The sequence below is a fragment of the Corvus brachyrhynchos genome, unplaced genomic scaffold, assembly GCF_000691975.1.
Source record: "Corvus brachyrhynchos isolate BGI_N302 unplaced genomic scaffold, ASM69197v1 scaffold5, whole genome shotgun sequence".
Classification (NCBI taxonomy): domain Eukaryota; kingdom Metazoa; phylum Chordata; class Aves; order Passeriformes; family Corvidae; genus Corvus; species Corvus brachyrhynchos.
The window spans coordinates 7372810-7386187 of record NW_008238321.1 but is presented as its reverse complement, the minus strand read 5'-3'; the positions used below and the strand labels follow the sequence as shown (position 1 = coordinate 7386187).

At 40.8% G+C, this 13378-nt stretch overlaps 1 protein-coding gene across 1 annotated transcript in view; it reads right to left on the bottom strand.

The window, feature by feature from the left end:
- Window positions 1-223: 223 nt before the first annotated feature.
- SMURF1 (SMAD specific E3 ubiquitin protein ligase 1) overlaps window positions 224-13378 on the bottom strand; it is a 32486-nt gene continuing 19331 nt past the window's right edge. The window contains exons 9-20 of the mRNA XM_017734286.1: window positions 13236-13375; window positions 12387-12471; window positions 10385-10531; window positions 9075-9279; window positions 8696-8799; window positions 7144-7258; window positions 6025-6203; window positions 5075-5212; window positions 4593-4713; window positions 2939-3140; window positions 2039-2114; window positions 224-1389 (exon numbers count right to left, since the gene is read on the bottom strand). Of these exons, the coding sequence (XP_017589775.1) occupies window positions 1290-1389; window positions 2039-2114; window positions 2939-3140; window positions 4593-4713; window positions 5075-5212; window positions 6025-6203; window positions 7144-7258; window positions 8696-8799; window positions 9075-9279; window positions 10385-10531; window positions 12387-12471; window positions 13236-13375 (1612 nt within the window). The 3' untranslated portion in view covers window positions 224-1289. The remainder of the gene's footprint in view (window positions 1390-2038; window positions 2115-2938; window positions 3141-4592; window positions 4714-5074; window positions 5213-6024; window positions 6204-7143; window positions 7259-8695; window positions 8800-9074; window positions 9280-10384; window positions 10532-12386; window positions 12472-13235; window positions 13376-13378) is intronic.

Genomic DNA, 13378 nt, shown 5'->3' with positions numbered 1-13378 from the left:
AATTTGGAGGGGAGGAGTTTACATTTTCCATTCCAAGGGAGGCTCCTGCCTTCCTTAGCAGACATCTGTCTTTCAAACCAAGACATTCAGGTATTGGATTTGCTTTTGTTTCCCCTGTGTTAGAGAACAAACCTTTTAATATTAGTTTCAGATATTGGAAAAAATAGCCTTATATGGCTCTCTGGAGAAATTTTCATCCCTATGGAACTGAAGGCATAAATTCTTCCAATAGCTTTCTGTAACATTGAGAATGTATTCCCTTTTTACCTCATCTCCAAATTTTACATTGTTCCCCTTTTACCCCAATCTCCAAATAAACCTTTCTCAAGGCCAAAAAATTTGAAGCAGGAGTTTGCTCTGTTAACTTGACTTTTAGTGATTTCCATGTGAGTCTTAGAATTTAAAGTCACACAAACACATCTTGGGTAAAACAGTGGCACAGAAATCACAGCTTTGGGATTGAATGGAATTTTATCCTGTCTCCTCCTCACAAGGCTTCTCTGCAAGGTACTTACATCTGAACAAACTATGGAAAGTAATTCTGCAAGAGGAAAGAATTGTTTTCATGTGCAAAACAAGTAGATTTCAGCCAGGAAAACCAAAAAGAAATCATACAATACCGTTTAAGCTGTCCCAGATTCCTTCACTTTTCTCAAGGTGGGCCACAGCTTCCACTGGGAGCTTCCTGCTAAAGCAGAACTTGGATTTCTTTACCTTTCAGTTAAGTGTTCATATGGAGGTATTTTCTGCTAGAAGTTTACTTTTTAAACAGATGTTTAAAATGTGCAATGCAAATTCTGGTGCCAGTCAGACACTCTGCACCTGCTGGACTCCACAAAGGCTCAAGCTTGATTTAAGACAGACTAACCAGGTGCACCTACCAGTTGCAAGTCCTCAGCAAATTAAGCTCATTCTCAAATACACTTTGATTCTCCTATTAAAAAAGCCCCACAGGTTGCTGACCCTATCACAATATGTGTTACAAATCTAGCAGAATATCCTGTGTAACCAAAGCCAAATGCTGAACTTGGCTGCATTTCATTTCAGGGAGGATGGAAGAAGAGGGAAGGGGTTATTGTAACAAAGGGGAGAAAATAGAGCTGGGAACCACCAAGAAAAGCCCCGACCCTCCCCCCCATATCCACCAGCGGTGGAAGGGAAACAGCCCCATCTCTAAGTTGTCAGAGTTCGGATGCTTCAGACAGCTTAGCAGGAAGTTCACAGCAAGCTTCTCCTAGCTTTTGATTTGGTGGTCCATGAGCTAGCATCTGTTTCCTTTGGTTGCTTTTTCACTCCACAGCAAACCCACACGTCTCTTCCACAGCTGTCAACAGCTTCTCATAAAGCTTCTCATATGACTCATAAGGCGGAATGTCGATCCGGTTAAAGCTGCAGGGAAAGTAACAGAACATTGATGGATCTGAAGTGCTTATTGGGGGAAAATTGTAAAGAAGCTACATATAGATAGAAATTGTAAAAACTCTCAGCTGCCTCATTGGCCAAAGCAGGCAAGAAGAAAAACAACTATTTCTACATTTTTTAGGAATGCACAACTTAAGAGGGCAGCGTTTGGCATGAAGAGGAGGAAGAGGCAGATGCAGGAGACTTGCAAATAAAAAGCAACACATCAGGCAGGCCCACTCCCTGCCCTGCCTGCAGACAGTCTGTGCTGCTGCTGACACCATTTCCTGCCTCTGATGGAGTGAGATTTCCGTGCAAGGGCTCAGGCTGTGCCTATACTGCACCAACAGCACGAGCTTCCAACATTTGACAACACTTCTTTGTAATAAAGAAATAAAGAAATAAACTTACAAATGTCTCACTACCCAGAATAATCACCTCTAGAATAGATGAAAACCACAGATAGTATAGAAGACAAATCAAGCTTTAAGAAAAGCAAATTCTTTTGCTGGCTGCAGACTGCAGATATGTCCAAGCTAACAGAGCACACTTGGAGTCATCCATGTGTATCACATGCCTAATCCCTACCCAGGACAAACAAGACAAAGGGAGAGGAAGCAGAGTGTTTCCATCTTACCAAGTGTGGGCTTTTGGAAGGTTGTCTGTGTTTGCATCTATTAAATGGATGGTAAACAGTCTGGGTCCTGCAGCGCCTGTAGAACCTTAGACAGACATTCTAGTTAATGCACTTCAACAAAACATCATTCACACACACATATTTTGCTGCTTATAAAAAGGCAAGAGAGGAAATTACACTTCCAGCTGCAAGCCTAAGTATGTCCTAGGCTAAATCTGTAGCGATATTACCAGCTGATGAAGGGATGGCAGAAGAGATAGAGCTGTTTGTGACAATCATTTTACAGACTGGTATTTTGGAAAGCTGCTAAATTTGATATTAATGAAGCTGCACCATCAAAAATGAAAATGCTTAAGTGCAAGAAGGTTTTCCTTGTAAAAGAGAACTAGTATTTTAATTCTGAACATCAATTTACTGTCAGCCAACAAATGCAATGTGATCAGGAGATCACAACAGCCAAGGACACTGCCATCTTTTTGATAAAAACCTGCAATTTTCAGAAATTTGCTCTAAAGCCTAATGGTTTGTTGCCAAACACTGAAGGGAATACAATTCTCACATAAAAAAGTTCTTTAGTCAGCCATTTATCTCCGTGCATGTTCACATGGAATGATTTGAACATCAGAGCAGAGAGCTGTAGGAGACTGACAAGCCAAAATTGACAGCAGTCAAAGCACTGCACAGTAACAGATGTACCAGCTTCCATCACTATCAGCAACAGCCAAAGTGCTCAGCAGCAGCTGAGCCGCTGACAAATGTAAAACTGCTCTCCGGCTCTAAAGTTTGCAAGTAATTGACTTATCCAGTAATATGCTGATATTTTACAAGGGGCCGGTAAATACCACACCACTTTTATCTCTTTCTCCAACCACAGATTAACTCAGCCTCCACATCAGTCACCTTGTAAAGCCTTGAAACCTTGAAGTGGGACACGCGTCGAGCCTGTCACAAACTGCAGCAGCCTTGCCCTTCTTTCTTCATCAAACGTTTCCACTGCTTGCCAGAACCACTTGACGATGTTGCTGTCAGCCATGCAGTGCTTTAGGCGGGTGTTGGACTTCCAGTCATTCAGGTCTATCTTATCCAGGCCTCCTATGATCAGCTGTTAAAAGATTGGAAAGTACTTTAAAGTCCAGCGTCATTTCACGTTTGCAGTTACAAAAACACATCCAACCACGTCACGAAGCCTGGCATTGTTTAGGTGCTTCACCCACCTTTTTGGTGTGAGGTAACATTCCAAAACAGTACAGAACTGGAAGTAAATCTCTCCAGTTTCACTGCAGTGAAACTGACCCCAAGCAGTGCTTTACCAGCATTAGAACTTTCACAAGCAACTAAGAGTCAGAAGCCCATGCAAGACTTGCTTTGTTAAATCTGTGCTCCCTGGAAGGTACAGCCTGTCTTTATGAGGGCACAGCACTGCTCTGGAATAAGGCATGTCCTCTGCTGTGGCACAGCATCATTGCCCTGCTGCAGGATTGTCCTATACCAGCCAATACCAGCTACAATGGAATCCTGCTCGGCTTATGGGAACATCTGAGTTGCTTTGTTGTTCCACAAAAAACTACAGAAACTTTTCATCTCTTTTTTCACCCCATTTGTGACAGTCTCTGACACAGACCAGACATATCACTTCAATCTCTTTTCCAGATGACACCAAGTTGCAAAATACTGTAAAAGGAAGTTGCTGCTGGCCATGCATTTAACCACCTCCTGTGGCAAAAACAAATAAATAGCACAGAGCAAACTTCACCCCTCAAAACACAACGTGTGTCATGTTCTAAATTTCCCATAATATTCCACACTGAGGATCCCATTTCTGAGAGCTGCCCTTTAGCAGCTGCCTTGTTGTGCCACCAAGACAGCACCCATTTACACTTGCTTACATCATTAGGGTAGTTGTGACTATTCTGACGTGGACAGTATTGAAATATTTAATGGATTTTTAATCTGCCTTTTTAAGCAAATGGAACGCAAGAACTTTGTGGGATTAATCAAAATGCATGACTGACTAGCACAAAGCTAGTGCTTTCAATACCACAAATGCTGAATATTCCACAGCTTGTCTTATTTTTTCTAAAACGTAAAACCAGAGGAAAAATTGCTCTTACAGGAATTATTTTAAGAGGTAGCCTTCTGCACCTCAGGATTTAACAAGAAGACAAATTAATTTCTTTTCTATATGCGCAACCCTTCTATTTCTGTAAACCAATCCTTGTGTGCACACAGAAACAGCCATGCATGAAAAGTCACTGGACAAAACAGATTCTGGGGTAAATAACTATTGCCAACAATTCCTCAAACTTGCAGTGTTTTCTCCTTCTCAGACCACCTGCCTTAAGCATTAGTCCTTGGATAGACACCATGGTGTATTTATCTTTCCTATTTAAGTAGCCTTCTCAGTAATATCAACCCAAAGAATGTCTAGAATAAACCTAAAAAAGGTTTGGTTAAACAAATCCTCAGCTTTCTGGTATGTAAAATGGAATTGCTTGTTTTGTTGACTGTGGATCAAACAAATGACAAAACAATAATCCATGTGGATAAAACATACCTCAAGTTCCTTCTGGTCAAAAGGCTTAAGGAGATGTTGAGGAATAAGTTCATTAAAACCTTTCTGCAGAGCTAGGAACTGCGCCTCTATTCCTCTCATGAACCGCCAGTTCACATACAACCTGTGGAGGAGGAAGGAAGAAGTCAGGGGTGATGAGCTGGACAGGACTGGGATTTTTACAGCAGACTTGGAAAATGCTGGTTTTACAGAGGACCTTGTTTTAACAGACACATTTTGTATTATGAAAGAAGTGCTTATCCATTCCTTTTTCCATCAACAGTTAACTATTGCACCATCAACAGAAAAAGAAAGTACCATTCAGAACTTCATCTTCCCAGGTCTTCCAGTGAAAACATTGATGTCATTTATGACTCAGGTGTTTCCACCCAAAAAAATTATTTCATTAGTTTCTCTATATACAAGAATTCAATTTACTACCCTCTTCCCACTACATTTAAAGGACATATTTCTGTTTGCAATACCTGACATATTCCTTCTTGTTCTCTTCTGTCACTGGAATATTCCTGCCATTTGGTTTGAGTTCATGCTGTAAAATCCTCCCAAAAGCGTTGTGTTCCACACAGAACGTATGGTCCAGAACTGGTGTGATATCGTTCTCTCTGCCAATGCACAGGGCATAAACTCAGTATTTTTGGTATTTTGTTAACTCTCAGTGGTGATGTTGACAGTTATTCGAACACCTAAGTAGTCTTCAGGCTAAACCTTAGTTACTACCTGCATTTCACACACTAGAGGAATATTGCCACCAATTTCTGTATGGTTTAGTTCATGTTGAAGAGCCTGATATGGGATATTCATCTAATTCTAGTAGAACTCAGGATACTGGATAAAACCCTATATACAGAAATACATACACACATAACATATACATATAGACCCAGCAAGAATCTGCTCTGCTGTCACGTATCTGTGAAGCACAGAAGAGACCACACATAGAGAACTTCATCATCAGTAACTTTAAATACAAATTCAAAACAGCATTTAGGAAAAGAAACTGAGATAATGCAAAGCAGTTCTGAAGAGTCCCAAAGCTACACTGAATGCTGGATCTTGTTCTGTAAGCATACGGAAGCCCAAATCACTCCCATTTATTTTCATTTTAATCAGAGTTGGGTTTCTTTTGAAGAAGGCTGTACTTCCCCTCAGAGCTCTGTCCTGAGTTTGAATTTTGATACTGTGATATTCTACCACACCCATGTGACCTTTAATGATTTAGTATTTTTATTGCAAGGAGAGTTTGCAATGAGAACTTTTCATCAAGTACCTTTGATACATTAAGAATAGTTTAATGACTTTGTACAGACTGCCACCATAAAGTTTTTTGCAAACTCTTTCTCTAAAGCATCTCACTATTGCCAACAAACTACCCCATTTTCTCTACAGCCAGACGATTGCTAAATTCAGTACTTACAAGATCCAGACTAAACTTTTGTGTAATTCTGGGTCAACAGATTCCAGATCGGAGAGCTGGATGGGTTTCCCCAGCAGCTGTTTGTAAAAGGGAACTGTGAACCCCCCGTTGATATAGTGTCCATGGAACACAGCCAAACCCATTATCCGACCAACAAAATGGAAATAAGACAAATGGTCCTGCAGGGAGAGACGAGAATCAGGCTTGGGAAGACACTGACATCTTGTGGCACCCTTGCTGGTTTGTTCAGTGTGAGTTACCTGCAACCCTCTGGGCAAGAGCAGCCACTGTTTTTCCTCACAAAATAACCAAAACCAAAGCATTTAATAATTAAAAACCTCAAAGAAGTCTCTGTGCATTACCTGATTAATAAATTGTATTCAAATCCTCTAGACCTCTGAAAGGGCAAAACTTGGAGAAAGAAAATCCCCATGAAACCTACAGAACCAAGAAGACGAGGATTCCAAACAAATTAGTTTATTCTTTGTTTAACCATCCAAGTGTATCTACTCTTGAGGAAGCAGTGTGCTTGTTTCCTTCATTTCTTTCATGTTCCTTTTAAACTAACTTTTGAAAACTGAGGTATAAGTCCTATGGTTGACATTCTTCCAATCCATCTCCCTCACCTTCCAGTGTAAATGTCAGGAAATGTCATGACAGGAAGAATTCCCTCTACTAATACAGAACTGCTGCTCCTTTTAGGGTCTGCATCAATACAAATCCTCCAGTAAGAAAAAAAGCAAGCACAGGAGCGTAGTGAGAAAGGGCAAGCAAGGGATACATCCCTGAAAGTCATGGGGTGGCACTGCTGGGAATGAAATGCTGTGTGCACAACCACCTGTGTTCACAGTGAAGATGAATTTCATCTGTCTTGTCTTCTCAGAATCACTGTGCAAACCAATCAGTACTGAGTCTCAAAGAAATCAGATATTTATCAAAGGATAACATGCTTTTAATTTCTGAACAAAACCCCTCTGCTTCATACTATGTCAATATAGGACAGTAACACTTCTTATTCTGATGTACCCTGGAGTTAGGCTCTTCTTGTGGAAGAACAGCTGTAAGAAACTGCAGAGGACATCTCTTAAGTAGGAATATTGCTGAGAAATTAGTACTTACAGGATTGATAGAAGAGTCTGGGTTGATTTGCAGCATGTAAATATTATCTGTGGAGTACTGGAAGAGTCCATAGTAGGGATTCAACATTTCATGGCATAGTAAATACAACCACTCTCTGCAAAAAAGAAAAAAAAAGAGTGCAATTTGCACTTAAGTTTTAGATAATACAATTATTGTGCTTGATCAGTTACAAAATACTTATTTCAAAATTAGACCATCTTGTGCTGCCCTCCCTTTGTAGACCAAAAAGGTGTGATTAAAACCCCACAGTGTCCTACTCCACTCAGGGCAGACTTGGTTTAGTTTAGAAGCACTGAATTAACATCAATTAGAGAAGCTACAGCAAGCTGTCAGACAATGCCCTCAACTAATTGAGTCTGAACAAGCCACACTTCCAAAAAAGTCCTGCCTTTGTACAGAGTTCAGCTATTTGGAGCCTACGAGATCTGCTTCTCTGCAACCTGTACAGTATAAGGAAATATTAAAAAAATCTGTTGATTAGAATCAGCTCAATCACTGGGGATCTTTAGAAAAGCTGTTTTTCTGCCAGCTCGGTGACTGCTTTCAGCAGAGGCCAGAATGAACAGAGACCAAGTGCATTAAAAGGAGGGGTTGGGTAAATTTTCTTGGTAACACACAAGGACAGGAGCAGAACTAGAGCTATTTGTGACCTCCCAAGTCACCATGATAAATACCCCTTTGTTGTTAAATTTGGACACCATTCCCAGGTCCAAAATATTCTGAGTGAACTATCAGTTGTAATGCTTAGAAGTGGAGCTGTACTGATGTGAGTCAGTTGCAACTAATGGGCAATTACGAAAGACATCAGGGCAACAGGATGTCAACAGTGGAGACACCCAAGGTTGCCTCGGATAAGGCAGCTCAGAATGTTCCAGCTTCTTTCCTTTGTCCAGGGATTGATCACTGAAAGATGCCTAAGTGGGGAGCTTCTGTGGATTTGAGAAATTTCTCCGTGAATTTACACAACTCTGAGCCACCACAAAGGTGAGCGTTTTTTCAGTGATGCTACAATCAGCTCCTGAATTTCAGATCTGATGTGACCCACAGGGAATTATTGTCATTTTTAAGAGGGAGGCAAGTCCTCACTAAAATTTTAGCCTTTGTTTAGGATTAGTTCATCTCCACTCCTGCTCCAACAGATCACAGAACTCTCCTGAATGCGGCTGAGACATAACAAAAAGGAACCCCTACCCTCCTGCAATCCATTTGTGGGAAATCAGAGAAGTGTGTTTAACAAAACCATTCCTGTGATCTGGATGTGACTTCAGGGTCTATATACTCCCTGAGAGACCTCACAATTTGAGCTGATCACACTTTCATAACTTGTAGTGGCACAACTGTTAAATAACAAGCTTCCACTTTCCAACCTACCATAAAAAGAGTGAAGCTACACCCACTTGTCTATAAACTAGACCACAAATAATTAACGTATACCATTAACAGGTAACTTGAAAGGGAATGGTATCAACCATGGGGCACTTAAAGGACAACTTTACAGTTAAGAGGTGTCAGAAAACCCCCAAAATCTCACCTTGCTACTCCTCCATAGTCCAGGCCTTCCTCTCCTCGGAATTTCACCATAAGCCTCTTTTTCAAGTCCTTTGGCCTCATCTTCATTATCTGACGATAGGATTCCTGTATGTGCATTTGTACAATTAGATATCTTATTTCCTTCCTATAATTAAGGCTAATAAGATTTCTCTAATACTGTAAGATTTTTGCATTTCTGTAATACATACATTGTTACTGAACTATAGAAAACATGAGTCTGAGTGCTAATCTGAAGCAAATTCCAATGACTATTGTGTAATGTGGTGGGTGCTTGTGAAGCAAAGTTGTTATAATCACTGATCAGTTTTACTTTTCAGTGACAAAAGCTGCTGTAAGTAGTAAAAAAATCAATCCGATACCTCAAATATTTCCTCTCTGGATACTTCAATGCGACAGTGACCAGCCTGAGGTTGCTGAAGAGAGAGCTCGTGTCTAAGAACTTTCAACTTTTGTACCAAGTCTCTTTCATATCTCTGTGCAGGCAACTCCTCACCCTCTTCCAATGATCCCTCATTTGGAGCTGGCAGAGGCTGCTGGCTGGGCTCTTTTAGCTGGCATTGATGGCTTAGAGGAAAAAAGAACAATATTTATTCTGGACACATAACAATAAGGAATACGTAAAACAATGATGGAAGAAATTATTAAGCTTCTCTAAGAGGAACATGGAGTGAAATGTGTATTCAGCTGGGTACTTCTGTACCATCATTACACTAAATTCAAGGATGTAAGGAACACAGCTACTTAAAGAGTTTCAGCATTTTTTAACTGTTATTATATGGCAAAGCACTGTGGAAGGCTCTGGAACATGATCACTGATTGCTGACTGAGCAGTAACTAAAGTTTGTGTGGTATTCTCCCACATGGAGACAACTTTCAGGAGTGCAACACTGAAAGAGACCTCTAATGGAACAAACAACAGCTTTATAAAGGGAACTGTCTAACAACTGCAACTGATTTTATTCCAGCTCCATGCAAAATGAGGCTGGGGACTCTTGACACAATAAAAATACTGCATCTGTGGTTGTTAAGAGAGAAAGATATACTTGCCCCAAATAGTTGCAGCTTCATACACTCAATTATCCTTATCCATCAGTGCTTTATTCGGGTTGTGGAGCAATTATCTTTTAGATACAGAGATTACCCAGCTGGCTTCAAGCACAGGAAAAAGTCTGGTCTTGGGCACAAGCAGCACTGCCAGGCTGCTTCCAGGGTCAGTTCCATGACGATTCAGCTGCCTTTGTATGATGCAGAACTTGAGCTTACTAAATCTTGCTAAACCCAAACTGGCTGTGCACAGCACCAGTTGACCAGACTCCAGCTGGCTTTATGTTCCCATTGTCTGGAGCTCAAGGGAGTATGAAGTTAGTCCAGATCCAGCACAGCCAGCACAGAGCTAGAACTGCTCATCCAGACAGACATGAGCTGACTGCTGGGGAACCCCTGGCAGACCCTCTACCCCACACGCAGCAATTCCAGAACTGTGCAGAGCAGAGTAAAAACCCTTCCGAAGAGTCTCAGCAAAAAAACTTAAGATAAAACCAGCACTGAGAACCAATGCTTGGACCCTGACTACAGCACTGGCTGCATCTGTTCCCCAGTATCATTCAGGATTTCAGCCCCTCATGACTCCCAGACCTGACAGGAATTATTTATGAGGCAAAGCTCTTACTTCATGATGTGATGTAGTCGTGGATCTGTGAATTGTGTGGTTCTGTTGTTATGATCTACAAAATATATTCTTCCTGAAACTGTACTTCTGACTTCCCAGCCTGGAGGCAAAGGTCCCAGTTCATCACAATTCACACTGTTAAGGTCTCTAAAGTGAAAAACAAACAAGATGTTAATGCACATCACATCTGAAGCTAAGCAGCCAAACACTAATACACTTAAAAAAATTAAAATCACCTCTTTATTTAGGTTAAGGTTAGAATCCTGACTATTTGACTGAAAAAGCATTGAGATAAGGCTTTAGCAACACATTCACTCACCCCTTTCATCCTGGATAAAATTCAGGTATCACTCTAAGTGCTGCTAAAGGCAGTCACTAACTTCCAGGCAGTGTTTGAATTCAATACATAGAATGCATTTACACCTAAAAAGATTGAAAATACCTAAGGCTCCAGCCACCTAACAGAGGAAAACACTAAGAGTGGCAAGAAAAGGAAGAAAGGAAGGAAACCTGAAGGTTATTTTTTAGGCAGAAAACCCATTGTTAATTAAAGCATTCTTCAGACATTTGGCATGGATTCAGAGTTGAAGGCACCACTCTGTGCAATTCCTCACCTAAATCTAACCATGCAACATTTGTATAAATGAGTTAACTGAGAGGCTTTAGAAAGGTAGAAATGCTTTGAACACCGAAGATGCCTCAGTGTCACAGTGAGCATAAGCCAAGAGGACACACAGGCAGACAGACAAGCCCTTGCTAGGCTCCTTAAAGGAGATTATGGTTGGGACCATTTGCTGTGATCAGCTGTGCATCTGAAAGTCCTGCAGAGATCTGATTACAGCAGGTTCTAACCTACATCTTTGCCTCATGGCAAGGTTAGGCTTTTGCACCACAAGCTGGTAGCATGAAAGTCACCTTTAACTAAAATAGGTGTGACCTGTGACTCACAAGACACTGCTGTGTCCACTTCCATTGCTGCTCCTGAAACCCCGGTTCAAGGATTTGGGAAGAGAAGCAGCAGCACCTTTCATTAGGGTGACCAGCATCACTTGAAGAAGACACAAGGTTTTGGGCATGCAAGTCTGACATGACTGACACAAATGAACAACCACTGTCATTTCTTCTTCCAACAATACCAGCTAATCTAACATCAGCTGTTTTCTCTCTCTCTCAGCTTTATTTTTCATTTCCTTCCATACACTGAGCTTTTATCACCACTTTTGGCTGCACTACTTTATATCATTTTTCTAATATCCTGTATCACATCCCTCTATTATCCAGGCAGTGCAGCAGCTGAGAGTTACGAACTTCACTCTTGAATCTGGTGTGCAGGTGGCCCATGAAACAGCCCAGATTCAGAGCTGCTCAGGAAGAGCACCAGACCTTACTCACAAAGACCTGGATTAACTGCAGGTTAAGGTCTAAAGAGGCTTTACTAAATTAATCATGTGAAGGATTCAAATTTTCTAGCTGCAAATCACTGGCCTAAAGCATAAAAAACCTCAAACCATTTCAAGTTTAAAGATAACAAGTAATCTCTTTCAGTTATACATAACTGAGCACTAAATAAACAAAAGTTACAAGTTGAATAATCAAGAAACAATTATTTTAATAAAGTAGTCAGTTTTTTCTTCAATTTGCAGTCCAAATTGTTTTCATACAAAAAAAAATGTAGATAAGATTCAGAAATTCGTAGCTTCACCAAAAACAAAGTTACATCAACATTTTAGGAAGAATTTGTCAAACACGAGTTCCTGAAGGGCTACATATATTTTTGCTTTGTGTTTTACATGATTCACAAGTAAATAATTCTTTCTTTCAAAAAGAGTAACTCTTAATGTTTGGTGAAATGGTAACTAGAAACACCCCAAACTATTCCTCTGCTGGGAACTCTCCCTTTAAATTCAGACAGGCCATTTCATAGATTTTTGCTCTTATAAATCCAGCATCCTGCCACACATATACACATCAAACCCCCCGACTTTTAACTATAAATACATACCTTGGTATCCTTGGGTCGTGCCACGTGCTCACTCCAGTCTGTGTGTGCAAAAAATAAACCTGACCCTGTACCGTTGTTCTTTGCTCTATAAAAAAGGAAGGAAAATTATTTTAAATTACAAATCTTAAAAAAAATTCCAAATAAACAGTTTAAAGACATCAGAATATTTTCCTCCTAGGAGAAAGCACTGGAGCCATCACACTGATCTCTTGCAGCATGGCTTGTTTTGTCCTTGACAAAGTTACTCTGACTACACATTTCAACATTCTTTTGAAACTCACAGATCCATGCACCAGCATGTTTTAGTTCGTATTTTCATTGTTAGATTTTGAGACAATCCAAATCTCCAAACTAGATTTCTTTACTCCTAGATTTGGTGTGCTCTTTTCTGAGATTTAAATTCTCCTTAATCTCATCCTTCCTAATCTTCTGTACTATTGGTTTCTTTGTTGCTTTTATATATTTTCCTGATCTTTTCTCAAATGTGGGCTCAAACCTACACAACATGCCAAGGGGGAAGGAAAAAATAGCATTACTGCTCTAGTTTAAAGAGCTCTTTACATTCGTTCTCCCTAGATACACAGCCAAGATTAGCAGTGAATTTTCTGTAACAGCATCATACCACAACCTCATGTTTAATATACCATCAACCCCTCAGTGTATCCTGGCGTAGCCAGCTGCTAATTAGCCAATCTCAAACTCCCATCTGCACTTAGTTCCTTTTCCAAAATGCAACATGAGATGCACGTGGATGCTGCCTGTTCCAACACGCAAAACACCTCGATGTATTAAAAAGGGAGAATTTGGAAAAATGAACCCCTTTCAGTTTTACAGCTGTGGGTCACTCACCGTAGCCTTCAGGTAGCTCAGGTGACTGGTGGCCGTGGGGCCTGTTCTGAGGTGTCTGTACGTGAGCTCTGACCTCTGGCGTGCGGAGCCGCTGGGCCTGGAGCCTCTGGTCCTGGCTGGGAGGCTCCAGGAAGCGGGAGCGG